Source organism: Cheilinus undulatus, linkage group 10, assembly GCF_018320785.1.
Source record: "Cheilinus undulatus linkage group 10, ASM1832078v1, whole genome shotgun sequence".
Classification (NCBI taxonomy): domain Eukaryota; kingdom Metazoa; phylum Chordata; class Actinopteri; order Labriformes; family Labridae; genus Cheilinus; species Cheilinus undulatus.
The window spans coordinates 22,195,610-22,213,940 of NC_054874.1; the positions used below are offsets into that span (position 1 = coordinate 22,195,610).

The window sequence follows — 18,331 nt, forward strand, 5'->3', positions numbered from 1 at the left end:
ACGGGGGAAGGTGTGCTGTTAAAAATAGCTCCTCTGTACACGACAGTCAGTGTGATTAATCCTCATGTCCTCACACATGCAGGTCACAACTTATGGCTGAAGGCACTGCCTGGTGTGCCCCCTTACCTGGTCCCTGACAGCAGTGGTCATCTGGACAGCCCAAGTCTGTCTGGTTTCTACATGTTCTTCACCATGATCATCCTCTTGCAGGTGAAGGAGTCTGTTTTTATTAGAAAGATTTTAATAAACAGAGGTTTCTTAAATTCCTTCAAATATCAATCTCTTGCCTAGCCTCCCTTTTTGCCCTTTTTTCTTCAATATCTTCTCCTGTTGCTTCTTTTCTAAAAATATCCCTCTTGTTTTTATTTTGTCATAACTATTCTTAACCACTCCCTCCCTTCTCTCATCTCTCTTTTCCTCCTTTGTCTCCTTTTGACTCCTTCATATCCCTCTTTCAGTATTTTGTCTCCTCTAATTTTCTGCTTTTTCCCTATTTTTACTTTTTGTTTAGAACAAAAATACTTCTTTTTTCATTTTTTGGTGATCCTCCATTCTACATTCAACTCTTTTTCCTTTACTGTCCTTTTTTAAAATCCGTCCTTTCTTTCTTTCCTTCTTTTTCTTTCCCTCTCTGCTCCTGTACTTTTTAGTCTTGTCTTGTTTCCTTGCCTTTCCTTCGTTATTATTTTTCTCAACTCTCCTGTCTTTTGTTCCCATTTTCTCTTTTGTTGTCGTTCCTTTACTTTTCATCTTCTTTCTTTCTTTCTTTCTCTTTCTCTTTCTCCTTTATGTCTCATTTTTTCTCTCTTTAACATCCTGCCCTAACCATTGTGTCTCCTCTTCACTGTAGGTCCTAATTCCCATCTCCCTCTATGTGTCTATTGAGTTGGTTAAGATCGGGCAGATCTTTTTCATCTCTAATGACGTGGATCTGTACGACCCGGAGACAAACAGCCGGGTGCAGTTTAAGTCCCTGAACATCACAGAGGACCTGGGACAGATTGAATACATCTTCTCAGACAAGACTGGCACCCTTACTGAGAACAAGATGGTGTACCGCAGATGCTCCATCATGGGCACTGAGTACCCACACAAAGAGAACAGTAAGTGTTTGTGTTTAGATATTTTGTCATGTCAAACCTTCTATTTCAGTATACTTATAAAATTTGATCTTTCAGTTTTCAGCTGGCTACACTACTTACTGAATTATTGTCACAATGGCACACGGCACAGGACAAAATGATTCTGGTGTCCAATAATATTTTCAATAAAACATGAAACACCTACAGATACATGCTACAAAAATATATCAGTAATAATATTTCATTGGTTATAAAAAGGAAGGGCTGGGATCACATAGATTTTCCCATGATGGTTAGTATGATCAAAGATGCAAAACTGACCTTGGTCAAAAAACCTCAGATTACAGTCAACCTGAACAGAACAAATTGTTAATGAAAAATATAAGCCCAATCCCTAAAAAGTTAGGGCACTGTGTAAAATGAAAATAAAAACTGAATGTGCAATGATTAGCAATTCTCATAAACCAGTATTTTATTCACAGTAAAACATCAAGAACATATCAGATGTTGAATCTAAGATACTTGACCATCTAATGAAAATATTAGCTCCTTTTTAAATTTGATGGCAGCAACATATCTCAAAAAGGTAGAGACAGGGCCATGTTTTTTGTGTAGCCTCCCTTTTTACATACTATATATACATGTATATACTGTATAAGTTTTCAAAGGTAACTAGAGTTGTGGAGAATACTAGAGTTGTTAATATGTTCAAACAGATGAAATGCTCCATTGCAAATTCTTGCCATTCTTGGTAACGCAACCCACTCTAGTTCACTCCAGGTAAGTGACTGGAAACAGGTTAATGTATGTTAGTGTCACGAGGCAGCTCACTTCAGGACACATTCAGGTTACATAATAATCTTATTTTTATTCTCATTTCCTAGTTGGCCCTTTGACTGACTATTAAACATCAGATATGTTATTTTAGTGACTAGAGATGCAAGCAATATTGATTTGCATGTGTGACTCTGTCTTGCACATCAGTACTAGCTCATTAGATCAACATGTTTTTTGGGGATTTACAGCCATCCGCCTAGCTGTCCTTGGAGGTGAGGAAACAGAGGAAGATGACATCTTCAACCAAAAGCCACAAGCTGCAAAAACTGGCTGGTCTCTGGATGCTGAGGACGAGTCTGAGGACATACATAAACACAACCGTGGCAGACGCAGGAGCAAGCTGTCCAGAGCTGCATCGACAGACGCAGCCTTTAGCAGTGAGCTGGTAAGATGAGGCTTAGTTGACAGTAAAGGTGCTATTTCATCCAGAGAAGAGGGTTGCAATTTCGAAAATATATTTTATGTAACCTTGAGTTTACTAAGAGTATTCCCACTTAGATTAGAAAAAAAATCTTTTTATCAGGGAGTCCTGACCAAGACTGCATCACAAAGTTTCAATCAAAAAAACTAACAGTAGACCAACAACAAGAAAAAATATGCAGTAAAACATTTGCTGCACTGGTCAAATTGTCCTTAATCCTAGTTGTAATATTTCAGCCAGGACCACTTTGTCAAGAAACATGCATATTTGCAGCTATAAATATTTCTAAATTAGCAGTTATTAATTAACACTTTTGCTGGGTTTTTTTTGTTTATTTGTTTGGCATTGTGGCTGTTCTGGGATCCCCCTGCCCTTCCACGAACCTACATGGAAAGCATCAAGCAGGAACAGCACACGTTCCTGCTCCGATAAGGAAAGCCCGAGGCAGGGAGAGAAGTAGCAAAAACCCAGAGCAGACCAGGCATCAGTGGCAACAGAATGACACTGATTAATTTAGAAGCAGAATGAAGTAGGTGCTGGGGTGGAGTAGGGTTGCAAGAGAAGTTTGAAGAGAGAGAAGCAAAGTGTAGCCAGGCAAGAGCAGTTTAAATAAGGCAGGAAGGGAGTGATTAGCCAATAGCGTGCTTAGAGCAAATCACCTTGCTTTCAGCTGATGAGGGCCTGAACTAACGCTATGTGCTCGATGTTTCAAACTAATACAGCACTTAAGTTAAAGGTGACCCTGAAGCCCAGATCAAGATGATGGAGCAAAAACAATAAAATACAAAGAGAGTTTATGAAACAACTAACATGATGAGACAATGAGACTGATGGTTAAAGCTACAGACACTTTTAGGAGTCAGTAATGAACATAAACCAGAAGAAGTTTGTGTAGTATGGTCTTATAAAGAAAACTTTTCTTATGTGCAATCCCTATTTTATTTAAGAAAGACAAACCTAGTTTCTAATACAAGATGAAATGATGTGTGCAGAGACCCAAGTCGGAGAAAAATGACAAGGAAAAGAGTACAGCAATGCAAGGTAACAAGAACCTCCCACATTTGATTTGACTCAATTCTCTTCATTTACACATGCTCTGACATTCCAAGTCATGGCTGGGCAGCTTGAATAAATGCCTAAGAATGAATTATGAAAGCCTGTTTTTATAGTGTGAACTGGCCTAATATAATGTCAGGAGAAGAAGCGGTTATATAGCCTTGTCTTACCTTACAAGTAACTAAATTAAATTTTCTTTATCAAGTTGAAAGGAAACATGCACACAGTTAATTTATGTTTGCATCAGAGGAGAAATGTAAACTTTTTTCTCTTGTGAATATCTTACACTTGGGTATCTAAATGTCTTCTTCAGCCTTTATTAGTGCTGATAAGATAGAAGGATGAAAATTAAAGTAATTCTTTGATTGAATCAGTTTGGGGGAATGCTTATTTCATTTGGCTAGCTCAGAGCTGAAGAATCTTTTCTGTATATTTTTGTTGTCTGATAGAGGAACTGCCATCTATTCTGAAACACATGGATTCTTTGACTACTGACTTTTCTTGTGACTAGATTTTAAAAGGATGTTCATTTGTTTTATATGTCCAGTAAAGTGTCCAAAGTGGTATTTGTCTAACTAACTTTCACCCATCCCTGTGTCAAAAAGGCCCCATGGTCTCAGTCCCTGCTGCAGATGGCTGAGCTGCTAGGTGTCATGATGAGCACATCCATTTTGGCTCAAAGTTACCCCTGTGTCTGTGACGGGACATATGGTCATGCTGGGCTCTGCTTGGCAGCGAGCTCTGATTTCACATTAACTGTAAACGTGCTCTATAGATTAGTTACCTCCGTAGTGTAAATCTGGGGCTTTTTTTGTGCACAGGGATCAAAGGGCAAGAAGCCTGGAGGTACAGGATGGGACAAAAAAAGACTTGTGTTTGTGCCCAGCTCATATTTTACTCATGCTGTGTCTCTAAATTAGAAGAACAGATGTATGAATTGAATGGGTTTTTTTTTTACAAATAATCTTATCCTGTACAGAAAAAAACTGTAATTCAGAAGGTTAAAAGCTAAAATAGTTTTCCAAGTCCTGTCGTTTTAAATCGTTTAAAGCCAAACATGTGCAACAGTTTATTGACGTGAGCTTTTAATTAAAAAACTGATTAACTTTTTACTCCAACAGGAAACTGAGGTGATTCCAGACAGGAAGCTGCTTCAGCAGATTAACAGGGCACAGAGCAGCAGCAGCAGCAGGAAGATGGATCCTTACCTGGACTTTTTTCTGGCTCTCACCATTTGCAACACGGTGGTGGTTTCCATGGCAACAGCTCAGAGACAGAGGGTGAGCGCTTCGTTTACTGGCTGTGTATGGGAAGAAGAGAAGGAGGACACGGTCTGGAGAGAAAAGATGGATATAGTATTTGTTGTCATAACACTCCCAGTGTGTAGACTGTAAAAGCAAAACCAAACTTTTCATCAGAATAGCATTTTTTCAAAACTATGAATTCATTGTTTTCTATCTTCTTTAGATCCATACATTCCTTGCCCATTTTTATGGCAGCTGCACTGCTGCAAAATTTCCAAACAAGAGTTAAAAATGTACCAATTAACTTTAAAGCTTTAGTTTTATTTGAGCGGTTTCTTTAATTGTTTCGCTCCAAGTTTCTGTTCTTTCATCAGTCGTCAGCACTAATTTTCCATCTTTATAGCCCCAGTTGTAAAGATTCCTCACAGAATTAACCACATAGTAAGGATTAAATTCAGGGGTTGGCTTTAATAAATTTAGCACACGCTGCTCCTGACTGTGCTGTTCTGAGGTCTGACAGATGGGAGAAAAATGTGGTTTCCCTCGAGTTTATAATCTAAGGGAAAAGTGCTCAAAAAGAACAAGGTGGAAAAGGTTGGCAACCATATGGGTGTCTGGGGCTAGAAAGTTTATTTTATTTTATTCCTTATCTTTTATTTTAAAACATACCATGACACAACAAATTATTTTTTCTTTCAGACAAGAGGGTTTTCCTGCTCCTCTCGGACAAGTAATCCAGTGAATTCTTTATCCAACTGGGTGAAAAAGTCTGCTTCTGTTTGCTGTTGTTTCCTCTCCTCTAAGAGCAAAGCAAAGAGAAATCGCACTCTCTCAGAAGGCTCTGAGGACCACATTGACACTCCTGTGAAATTTGAGGGATCTGGAAACATGGATAGGCTCCAGACATGTTCGTTTCATAGTCCATCTCAGTCTGTCAAGCCTGCTGAGTCCTCAGATAATCTGAGCTATGAGGCAGAGAGTCCAGATGAGGCAGCCCTGGTGCATGCAGCTAAGGCATATGGCTTCATTCTGCTGGCTCGCACCCCCAACAGTGTGACGGTGAGGCTCCCATCAGGGGAGGAGCTAGTGTTTGAGGTGCTGGACACCTTGACTTTTGACTCCACCAGGAAGCGAATGTCTATTCTGGTGCGACACCCAATCACCAAAGAGTATGTGCTGTACACTAAAGGTGCAGACTACGCCATCATGGAGCTTCTTGGTACACCATATGCAGGTATGTGCTGATGAAACTGCATCTTCACTCCTACATACTGTATTGTGCAACTTTTTAATACTGTATCATATTATTTTCAGAGCATCTTAGTGGACATCAGAAGAATATAGCAGCAGATACTCAGCATCACCTTGACTGCTATGCTAAGGAAGGACTGCGAACACTCTGCTTTACAAAGAAGGTTCATGATCATGTTTGTATGTTGACTGGCATCTCTTTCCTGTTCTAAAGGGGCTCTTGGTCATCTTTCTTCTGCCCTTGTTGCAGGTTGTGAGTGAGAAGTTGTATGAAAACTGGTCAGTGGTCAGGCAGAGGGCCTTGGCTGCCATAGACAACAGAGAGGAGCTTGTTATGGACTCTGCCGTGCAGCTGGAGACAAACCTGTCCCTGTTAGGTGACTCACATCAGCCCAGCACACTTCAGTCATGTAAACTCTGTGTATGGATCATGCCAAACTTTGATGTTTTGTCCTCCTGCAGGTGCGACGGGGATTGAGGACCGTTTGCAGGAGAGTGTTCCAGACACCATTGTTGCGCTGCGCGAGGCAGGGATCCAAGTGTGGGTGCTGACTGGTGACAAACCAGAGACAGCTGTCAACATCGGCTATGCCTGCAGGCTACTGGAAGAGGAGGATCTGGTGATTAACATGAGCTGCAAAAACAAGGTGAGGAGGCTGCAGTCTGCCCTATGTTTACATGCAGTTAGAAAAAGTCGAGTTATTATGTTAGTCAGACTAAAACTGGACTTTTAAAATGCATGTTAACATTCTTGCCTGAACGAAATTGCTCTAAATCAAATTTCTTAAACTAAAACACCTAGATAATGTGGTTAGAGCTCAATTTACCCAGACCGGACCTGACCAGGTCCTGAACCCTGTGTTGGACTCTTTTCTTAATCCCATTCCTGCTGGATATCTGACCATTACCGCCTGCTCCAGTAGTGTGTGCCATCCAGTCCCGCCTGCAGCTCGCACAGATTCTGACAACGAATGACTAACATTCAGAATAACATACAGTGCAGGGTAATTAAAGAAATGGTAATATTAATTTGTTCACTTAAGCACCAACTGAATGAAAGAAAACTCTAAGAAACAGCCCCACACTCACATCACCGTCATCCGTAATGCCATTCATGGATGCAAACTAGCAGCTGAGAGCCTGCAACTGATTTATGGCCTTGTTATATGGTTTAGTAAAAGCAATGCCAAAGTAATATTTACCAACTTATTGATATATCATTTATTTCAAAGTCATACAGAGGTGGAATTGCTTCCTGATCTCTGGAAAGTTTGTGCATCATATAAACTGCACTTCTATCAGCTCCCACAGACACTAGGCTCTACTCTATTTATCAGTCTTGTCACTAATGCAATTAGACCAATTTGCATGGCTGCACAGAGACAGATCCATGTTCAAACATGTTTTTATGCAGCACCAGTAACTAAGGGCGCACCAATGGATCGGCCGGCCGATCGATTTCCTTAATTTTGGGGGATCGGCGATTGGACGATACTTACATATGAAACCAATCTTATCCACCAATCTTATCTACCTCTACCTACTAAAATGTGAAAAATGAAAGACTAAAGGACTAATTTAGTAGTTTGGACAGCAATGCTCTAAACTTTTCATTTATATTTGAGAGAACTACCTCGTGTGCAGTTAAAACAACAAGTTTGTATTGTTTCACGGGTATTGTTCAGTGTTTTTCAATAAAATAAGATTGGAACAATGACGGTGTATGCTGTCAGTTATTAAAAAAATTGGTATCGGCCAAAATCTGAATCGGCAGATCAGGCTTTTTAAAGACTGGTGATCGGTGATTGGCCAGAAATTTGCAATCGGTGCACCCCTACCAGTAACTACAACTGAAAGTAACAACACTTCATCCTATTTGAATAGTACCAACAGCAATGTGACACATCTCCTGTATTACAGTATCTCTTTTTAATATGAGCATAGAGAAATGCTTTAAAGATAGCTTACTTTGATCAGGGTGTGTGGAGAAGGTGTATCATCTAATCCAGGCATGACAAATATGTTTCCCTGTCAGCGTGTTTAAACAGAGTCCACTTATTTCCAGGCTCTGTCACTTACTCTCAGTTATAAAGAAAAATTCATCCACAGACTGGAATTTCTGTGTTTGCATTGTAAAAGGAAAGTTAAAATCCTCTTTTCCATGTCATATATTTTTACCATCATAGTAAACATTTGCTTTCTGTAACATAAAATTGATGTTATGGGATCCTCAAAGCAAGAATCAAGTCAAGTTGACTTTTATATGCATAAAAAAAAGGTACTGAAAGTCAGCTGTTTAAGCCTCTGTAAAATCATACACACCTGATCCCTAATTCATTTTCCACACCCCAGTTAAAATTAAACTTAAGGCGAGATCTAATGCACATTTGCCTTTTTCATGTATTTTGGCAATCTGTGATTTTTATGTCACCAAACACAAACATCTTGTTTCAGAAGAAGGTACTTACCTCTATGATGGTATTTCAGGACAAGTTGTGTGACTTTAAAGGCAGTGAGTTCAGGAGGTTTTACCTTTTTGCTTGTCTCAGTCCAATTTAAATGGCCAAACCTTTTGGTCCACTTTTACATTTTAACTAAAGGTCAAATCTCACATTTCCACTTGAGAAAGGTAAAGGTGTCAGGTGTGGGTCCTGCTTCTTTGAGGTCATTAAAGGAAGTGGAAGTACAGGAAGGAGCCCCTCATAAGAACCTGACTGCTTCTCATCATCCCAGGCTTAAATAGGCTAAAATTACCTGCCTGCTCGAGTGGAGACATGGAGAGCTTTCTGGAAAGAGATGGCTGCTTTCAGATGGGACCAGCAATTCATGATGAATGGAGTCAGATACCCCCAATACAATATCTGCTGCTTTGTATCTAATAACCAGTCTAATATTCAACACTCAGAGGAAATACCGCCTTGCTCATGATCCGGACTGAAGGCAAATTGGTAATGAACTATTTTTATTGTTGTAACTCGATGACCATCTGAGGGATGCTCTCCCACAGTCATCACCCAACCACACCTAATGAAATTTAACCACCATTAGATGTATTATATAAAAACGGGATGTGACCCCTTTTCTTTTTTTTTATTGAAGTTTCCGTTTGGCTAACAGGCTGGAGTTATTTATACACAACAATGATGATTCTAATGGGACCTTAGCATCATAATTGCATAAATATGACTCAACAGTAGAGTACCAGCCCATTATCTGTACTAAGTTTGTTTGTCCTTCAGTATTGGAGCTTCACTACAAAAGAGTTGTTTAATTATTCTTCATTTTTTTTTTATTAGAAACAACCTTTTTATTATATTTTTGCATCTCCATTAACTTTATTTGAGATACAGCTGATAAATTTCACTAATCTCTGAATGAATTGATCTACAAATATCAAACATTTGGGGGGAAAAATTTCCCCCTATGTGTTTGAGATAGCAAAACAAGTTATAGTTAAGCTCAGGGGACGATTAATCTCTTTGCTGATCTTGACCTGTACATGTTTAAGAGGAGTTCTGTTGCAAAAAATGTATCATTCTTCACCTAAATGTCTCACATGCAACTCAATGAATGTTTTGCGTGGATTTCTTTTTTTTTTGAAGGTTGTTTTGATAGTTTGTTGTTAAACATATTTACTTCCGCCAAGGAGGTTATGTGATTGGGTGGGTTTGTTTGCTTGTTTGTTTCTTTGTTTGATCGTTTGTTTGTTCGTTTGTTAGCAACATAACTCAAAAAGTCATGGACGGATTTTCATGAAATTTTCAGGAAATGTCAGAAATGGCATAAGGAAGAAATTATTAGATTTTAGGACTGATCTGGATCACCATCTGGATCCAGGATTTTTTTAAGGATTCTTTACTATTGGGAGATAGGGCTAATGGCAGAAGTCTGTGCTGTTACCACTTTACACCAGAAGATGGCAGACATGAGTAACTTTAATCCCAGTATTTTTGGGTGTGTTTCTATTCAAAGTTTTGGAGTTTATAGAGTTTGAAAGACGCACGCCTGGTCGAGGAGATGAGTCGGAGCGTAACAGCAAAAGAAAGACAGCGAATTGTAGCAAGAATACTCACAATGCTGGGAGGAATAGAGGAATATTCACCCTCTGCCATGACTTTCAGTCGTCCAGTGAGACCATGGGCGCTTCCGCCATGACAGTCCACACGTGCCTCACCTTGTCTCCACCCCACCAGGGAGGGAGTAATCGGCGAATTAGATTTTGGGACTGATCTGGATCACCATCTTGATCCAGGAATGTTTTTAAAGGATTCTTCACTATTGGGAGATAGGGCTGATGGCAGAGGTCTGCGCTCTATGAGTGCTTTTCTAGTTGCTGATATGCACCAACTAGCAGCAACTTCAGTAAATAACATCAGATAAATAAAAGTAATCAGTCTTGCCATTAATGGTCTCATTACCTTTAGCAGGTCATGTTAACAAACAGAAACTCCTGACAGGAGCTTTGAAAATACTGTTTTGTGTAGCTTCTTTTTCTGGTCAAACCCTCTAAAGCCTGAAGACTAAAAAATAAATCTCTTCATTTGAGAACCTTGACTGTTAAATTACTACAGTAATAAGCTGATATGTTTTTTCAGCTGCTGTATGTAAAATTTATGAAATGACAATTTGAACTGCTAGATAAGCATCTGATGTTTTCTCAGCTGGCTTGCATCTCCATCTTGGACTGCACTTTGGAGGAAGTGAGGAGGTACAGCGCAGACCCTCGTAATGTGGACACAACTCAGGACATCTCTTTGGTGATTGATGGACGGACCCTGACCATGGCTCTGTCGTCAGACCTGCAGGACCGCTTCATTGAGCTGGCAAGGCGCTGTCGCTCTGTGTTGTGCTGCAGAGTGACGCCACTACAGAAGAGCAGAGTGGTGAAGGTGGTCAGGGAGAAACTCAAGGTCATGACCCTCGCCGTTGGTAAGACGTGCCAGTTTTGTCCTTTTTTTTCGTAATGCTATTATGTTGTGCATTTACTTTTGTTCCCACTTCTATGCAAAATAATAAAGTTGCTAATGTTGCTAAGCTATGTTAGCTTACGTAGCTAAAGCTACTGTTGCTGTGTGTCAGGATAGTGGTAAAAAACTCAAAAGAGGACCCAAATGTAGGGAAAAACTCAAAAATGATTTAATTGACAAACAAACTTACTTAAAACTAAATCCACAGGAAACCAAAACTCAGTCCAAAAAACAAAGCAGCAAAAACACACTGGAGAATTACTGGAAGTAAGACAGAGGAGAAACACATAGAACCTAAATACACAGGGAGTGATTACACAAGGAGTGACAGGTGTGGTTAACAAGACCCAGGTGAAACTAGTGAGGGTAATCACAGTGGAGGGAAACTGAGGCAGGAAGAAAAACTAGAAACACACACAAGGGAAGGCAACTACAAAATTAAACAGGAAACATGGAACATTTCACAAGACAGTAGCAAGAAACACACAAGGACTGAAAGACAACTAATAGTACACTAGAAACTAACTAAGGAAACACTGCTTACACTGGAGGATACAAAGACAACAAACTACAACCAAAGGGAACACAAAGAACACAACACAAGGAAGGAAACTCAAACACAGAGAGGGAAAAGGATTTACAAAACACACTAGAACTATACAAGAAATAATGAAACACAAAAAGTCATTGTTAAACACACTAGAAACATGAAATACACAGGAAAACACTAGAGAAACTAAGAAACATAACAAATCAACATAACAAATCAAAACCTGGATCATGACACTGTTGTTGACATAGCTGCATTAGGAATGAGATTCCTTATGTGTCAGCCTTTGGTACAGCATGCAATATTTTCACCACATATGTAGTGTCTGTCAAGTAGGCACTGTAAACAAGTCATCTACCATCACAACTATAAAATATTAAAGATTTCTCTGACTTTGAGAACTGTTGGAAATATTTCAGGTGATGTACATACTCAAATAAAGAACATATAACATCAAAGTATTCATTCTTGAATTCAACAAATACTTTTAATTTAATTTAATTAATTTTCAACAAAACACCAAGAATTTACTTATTTTTTTGGTCTCCTGGGTGAAGATGTTTTGGTCTTTGGATATAATATGCTCTTACATAGTAGATATGTAAGGAAGTGCACGTTAGCTTGCTGTTGTAGTGTAACACTTTTCATAGAATCAAGAAAATGCAGATTTTGTTTTCACCGGCACTAGTGCTTTTAACTTTCAAATATGAAAATGTCTGTGAGGTCTGTCATTTTATGAAATAGATCTGGCTAAGTGATTTAATTCAGAACGTAACAGAGGGGAACCTGAAGGTAATTTCTGCCTACTTCATTCAGGTTGTCTTATCTCATTCTGAGTCACTGAACCTGCAGAGAAATTCATTGTTAGGCTTTAAACTGTACATTACAGATCTGAGTCTTGCTGAGTCATTTCCCTTAGTTTTGTACATACCTTTTGAAGGAAATGTGAGGATGTATAGTTTTATATCAGATTATAATTCATTTAATTAACAAAACACTGTGGTTAATACAGTATATGGAGCTTTTGTTTGTATATGAGGGCAAATATCCAAAATAAAATTAGCCTGTGCTCAACATAATGTTTGCATTGTATTCCCAGGTAAATGCATATTTTAAATAATGGCTGCCTGAACTGTAATTGCTGTAAATCTGACTTTTACTCTGGTTTCAGGTGATGGTGCAAATGATGTGAATATGATCCAAGCAGCTGATATCGGCATTGGGATATCTGGCCAGGAAGGCATGCAGGTCTGGACTGAGACTCAGGCTTTTAAACGTGTTGTTGTTTCTGTCTGCTACTCTGAGCATCAAAATATTTTTGTCACCTACAGGCAGTCATGGCAAGTGATTTTGCCATATCACGCTTCAGACACCTGAAAAAACTCCTCCTGGTTCATGGACACTGGTGCTACACCCGACTGGCCAACATGATCATTTACTTCTTCTATAAGAATGTGGTAAGTCCTGCTTTATGAAGCGCTCTGCTGTATGAACCATTATATTGTCTGCATTAATTATCTAATCATCCTCAGTTGTCTGTGTTCTTCAGGCCTACGTGAACCTGCTCTTCTGGTATCAGTTCTTCTGTGGCTTCTCCGGCACTGCCATGATAGACTACTGGCTGATGATTTTCTTTAATTTGTTCTTCACGTCTTTGCCGCCCATCATGTTTGGAATAATGGACAAAGATGTCTCTGCGGAGATTCTGCTGGGTGTGCCTGAGCTGTACAGGACTGGACAGGGTGAAGGGGTCAGTGACAGTATGTGACAAAAGAGAGATAACATAGTTCCTGGGTAAAAACTACAGAATACTCAGATCAGTATTTTTAATTTTGGTGTTTCTAAACTTGTGTATGCTTGTTTAGGAATACACAATTGCTACCTTCTGGGTTTCCATGCTTGATGCCTTCTATCAGAGTCTGGTGTGCTTCTTTATTCCATACCTGGTAAGACAAACTTATCTGATTCTCTGTCTTAGTTCTCACATTATAAGTTAAGGTGTAAGGTGCATTCTCTAAGACCTCAACTCTAATTGCTTATGGTACCAGGCACTTCATTTTACCATTACAGCATATAGTTTGATAATACTTCATCAATGTAGGGGGGTCCTCAGAGCACAACTGTGCAAAACTGCTATGGCATCCAACACAATAATGGAGGACATTAAAGGGGACATATTTTACCCTTTTAAGACAAGTATATATTGGTCTCAGGGGTCCCCAAAACATGTCTGTGACGCTTATTGCTGAAAAAACACTCCAGTATTGGATTTTTGCATGTCTAAAAACCTCTCTGTTTCAGCCCTTCTCAAAACGAGCTGTTTCTGTGTCTGTGGTTGTGGCTTTGAATGGTAATTAGCTGTCTGACTCCGCCCCTGACCACACCCCTCTCAGGAAATGGATGCAGCACTCGTAATATTACAGACACTTTTTTCCAAAGTTTAGACTGGGATTTGAACCACCAAGCTCCAAGACTATAGTCAGCAGGATAACCCACTGAGCTATTCAGCATCTCAGCTGGTAGCTGAGAGGATCAGTAGAGGAGGGCGGAACTTTCCTCAAAGTCGGGAAGGGCCAACCAAACCTTGGGGCTGGTGCCTAGGCCCCTGGTGAGGTCACTAGATGTAAAACAAGCTGTTCTCAGATTTTACATCTAGTGACCTCACTAGATGTAAAATCTAGTGAGGTCACTAGATGTAAATCCGCTTGTTTTAGCACACATTTTCTGAAAGGTGGAGAACGAGAGGGGGAGAGGGAATGGATTTTTCTGGTACTTGAGGGGATTGTGGACAGGCCAGGGACAAATACTTGTGTTACAAAAGCCTGAAGAAGTGTTTTTAGCATAATATGTCCCCTTTAAGGGAATACCAGAATCTCCTTCTGTGGCTTGCTGTTTTGTTCCAGAGATGTTTGCAAGCATTGAGACAAGTCTGTAGTTAGCAGTGTCACATTTTAGTCACATCTCATCTTATTTGGAACCTTAACCAGAAGTGATACCTAAAAGTACCGGGTACCAAGTATGTTACCTTATGGAAATTTAAAAAAACAGTGCAGTCAGGAGTAGAGCAAGTACCACATAGTGAAAGATAACCTTACCAGATTTTAACAGATTTATACTGGTTTATAATGTTTACCCGGCATTTGTTTTCTTCTGCAGGCTTACAAAGATTCAGACATCGATGTTTTCACCTTTGGAACACCTTTGAACACAATTTCTTTGTTTACCATCCTGCTGCATCTGTCCATAGAGATCAAAGCCTGGGTGAGTGCTGCACTCATGAAAATCTGTGTTTTACTTTACTTACACTGATGTAAAACTCCCATCATCAGCTAATTTCTCTCAGTGTGCATTCAGAAAGATATTCTTTAGCATCTGGAAACTAGAACATGCCATTTTTGTTTAACTTTATTTATTAAATGTAATACAGATTACATTGTGCAGAGTGATACTGGGGAAAACTGGCATTACAATATCTTTGCTTCCTGCAGTGTATACTATGTTACAAAAATTACAGGAAACTATAACAAATAAATGTAGTTAGTTTTATTGTGGGGCCTAAAATTTGAATCACACAATAAAAACTTGATTATTTTACCCCAAAAACATGTGATGTGCGATAATATTGTTCAGTATTGTCATAAGAATGTGAAAAATGTATTGATATTGTTAGATCCTGAGTTACCCGTGTACAGGAGATACCATTATAGGGCCTGGTTATTAGTCCCTTCTGTGGTTAATCAGACAGGGTCAGCTGATACCTGTTAAAGCTGGTGGCTTTGAGCCATGCCTATCTGTAACCTACTTCCAGACACCCACCTTGCTGGCTCCAATACAGCATCTGGTTGACTATGATACTGTTACTGGCATGTCTTCTCTTATTGATCTGAGCACATGGTGTGAGGTGCTGATTGGAGATATTGATAATAGATCCCTGGGGGCCTGTCAGTGTTGTTGGCAACATATAGGAGCTAGAGCTGTCAGCATTAAAGCATTAATCAAGATTAATTAAGTTGTGTAATTAGTGCATTTACTATTTAAATCCTGATTAATTGCATACTTGACTGTGTCTTTCAGCACACTTTGTTTAAGCCACTGCATTGTCCCCCTGCAGCCACAGTGATGTAAAATGAGTACAGCACTGCTCCTTAATGTCTCATTTTATTTTGAAAAACTCAGCTCATTGGACACGCCAGAAATTGCCTGCAATTTCTGTTATCAAACATGCACTATTTTCACCATTTCCTTGATTTTTTTCCCGTTTGTAACAATATATTTTTCCGTCATTAATGCCATACTCTGCAATCTGCCCAAATTTCTTTTTCTCCTTCAAATTTAAGCGGGTTTGTATCCAAACAGGAAGTCATTTTTCCTTAGTTAAAAACTGAACAAAATTAAAAAAGGAAACAAAAAAAATTTAAATGCAAAATAGTGACTTTCAAAATGTGATTTAAAGGGAGATTAATTGAGATTAACTAGAGAAATTTCGAGATTAAAGCTTTACACTTTTAGCTATTTGGCAGCTCTAATGGAAACCTTTTATAAATAGTAATACGCACTAAACCTTAAAGCCTGTTTCAGACTGGGAAAACTTATGGCAGGCAGTCTGAAACAGCAGGAAGACCATGAAATGTTGAAGAATGTCTCTTAGCTTTAGCAAGAGCTACCGACAACATGTTTCTGGATCCTACATAAGTCCAATAAGCCTCTCTTTTGTCCACTACATTAAAAAAACACTTACTCTGAGAGTAGCAGCTAGTTAGCTTAAGCTTCATCAGACTGCATCAGAATGTATGATTGCCAGTGTAATCATGCTGAATGAAGAGGCAGTGCATGTTTGAATATTTTTAGAATTAAATGTTATAAGTTCGGACTCTCAGGATTTGTTCATTGCGAGTGCTTATATTATGGTAACAATTAAATCGTGCTTTATTGTGCAGCCCTCATTCATATACAAATCAGTTGTAATATTAAGCTGTAACCAAACTATCTAACAGCCATTTAATGCATTGGTCTGCAGACGTGGGTTCACTGGGTCGTCATGCTGGGCAGTGTGGCCGCGTACTTCATTGTCACACTGGCCTACAGTGGCATCTGCATCACCTGCAACCCTCCATCCAACCCCTACTGGATCCTCCAGAGCCAGATGGCTGACCCCATGTTCTACCTTCTCTGCATCATCACCACTGTGGTGGCTCTGCTGCCCAGGTAAAGTCACTGTTACCTAGCCTGTGGATGGACTTCTGATGGCCACTCATATCCAGTGCCCTTATATTATATTTTACATATTTTAATACTTTGTGTTATCCTATATTCTACTGTTGATGTTGACTTGTGTATTTTTGTACTTTTATCATACTGCCTGCACCTTCAGAGTATATTGGCAAAGATTGTGAAATTCCCTCCTATTTGCCCTGTTTCAGTTTCTTTTACCTTTCTTGTATGAAAAGATCAGTGAAGGACTTTTCAAAAATGTTCACAGGAACATTTACTAAACTAAACTAATTAACTAAAAAGAAATACTTAGAGCGCAGTTAGAAAGTATTCTACGGTGGCGTATTGCATTCACTTGAAAATAAAAAATTTCATCCTGTTTTTACGAGATACTATCTAGAAAAAAATATATATATATATTTTTGACTTTCCTGTTTTTACGAGATACTATCTCATAAAAACAGAAAATTATTTATTTTTAACTTTCCTGTTTTCACAAGATATTATCTCGTAAAAACAGGATTCCCCCTGACGCTCTCTTGCATGACTGGTTGCTGCATTTCTCAGCCAGTAATTAGAGGTTAAGAAATAGTAAGAATCTTTCCAATCCTGACAGATGTTGATCCAGAGCATATTGTTTCCTCAAAAGTTCCAATGCCTCCTAAGTTCTCTCAGTTCTCTATACGTTGGTTATGGTCTCTTGAACTGTACAAATAGCATCTGCGTGAAAACCCATCCACATGATCATGTCTCAGGAATATCATCTGCTCCACGTAATAGTTCTCTGCCCATAGGTCTGGTCAAATCCTGTTTTTATGAGTTAGTATCTCGTAAAAACAGGAAAATCAAAAATAAATATTAAAAAATCCTGTTTTTACGACATAGTTATGTCGTAAAAACAGGACGAAATTTTTTTATTTTCAAGTGAATGCAATACGCCACCGTAGTATTCAGACCCCCTCCACTTTTTTTTTTTTTTTTTAAGTTGAAGCCTGATGCTAAACATTTTTGTTCTGATTAATCAACACTAAGTACCACATACTGACAGAGTGAGAATAGAATTTTAGAATTTTTGAAAATTCATGAAAAAAAGAAAACCACAAACTAAAACTAAACTATCACATTGGCATTTTGCAACAACACTTGAAATTTAGCTCAGATTCCTCCCATTTCTCCCAGTCTTTTCTGAGATGTTTCTACACCTCGACTGAGTCCACCTTTGTGAAATCAAACTAACTAGACCTGATTTGGAAAGGGACACACGTCTCCGTAGAAGGCCTCACAGCTGAAAATGCACATCAGAGCAAAACCCAAGACGTAAGGTCAAAGAAACTACCTACAGAGCTCAGAGACAGGATTGCTGCAAGGCATAGATCTGGGGAAGACCACAAAAAATTCTGCGGCACTGAAGGTTCCTAAGAGCACAGTGGCCTCTATAATTCTCAATTGGAAAAAAAAGTTTTGCACAACCAGGACTCTTCGAAGAGCTGTTTGTACACCCAAACTGAGCAGCTGGGGGAGAAGAGTAACCAAGAACCCAATGGTCACTGACTGAGCTCCAGAGATCCTGTGTGAAGATGGGACAAAGTAACAGAAAGACTAACACCACTGGAGACCTCCACTGATCTGGGCTTTATGGAGGGATGACTAGAAGGAAGCCTCTCATCAGTGCAAAACACATGATATTCGGTTTGGCTTTCACATGGAGTATT

The 18,331-nt window shown here is 39.2% G+C and overlaps 1 protein-coding gene across 1 annotated transcript in view; it reads left to right on the forward strand.

Moving 5' to 3' along the window:
- Window positions 1-18,331, forward strand: part of atp10b (ATPase phospholipid transporting 10B) — a 30,273-nt gene that overhangs the window by 8,750 nt on the left and 3,192 nt on the right. Inside the window, exons 6-20 of the mRNA XM_041798188.1 lie at window positions 83-210; window positions 851-1,103; window positions 2,108-2,304; window positions 4,518-4,676; window positions 5,340-5,874; window positions 5,955-6,055; window positions 6,142-6,268; window positions 6,354-6,538; window positions 10,553-10,820; window positions 12,580-12,656; window positions 12,740-12,865; window positions 12,958-13,158; window positions 13,274-13,354; window positions 14,565-14,669; window positions 16,426-16,613. Coding sequence (XP_041654122.1) covers window positions 83-210; window positions 851-1,103; window positions 2,108-2,304; window positions 4,518-4,676; window positions 5,340-5,874; window positions 5,955-6,055; window positions 6,142-6,268; window positions 6,354-6,538; window positions 10,553-10,820; window positions 12,580-12,656; window positions 12,740-12,865; window positions 12,958-13,158; window positions 13,274-13,354; window positions 14,565-14,669; window positions 16,426-16,613 — 2,731 coding nt within the window. The remainder of the gene's footprint in view (window positions 1-82; window positions 211-850; window positions 1,104-2,107; window positions 2,305-4,517; window positions 4,677-5,339; window positions 5,875-5,954; window positions 6,056-6,141; window positions 6,269-6,353; window positions 6,539-10,552; window positions 10,821-12,579; window positions 12,657-12,739; window positions 12,866-12,957; window positions 13,159-13,273; window positions 13,355-14,564; window positions 14,670-16,425; window positions 16,614-18,331) is intronic.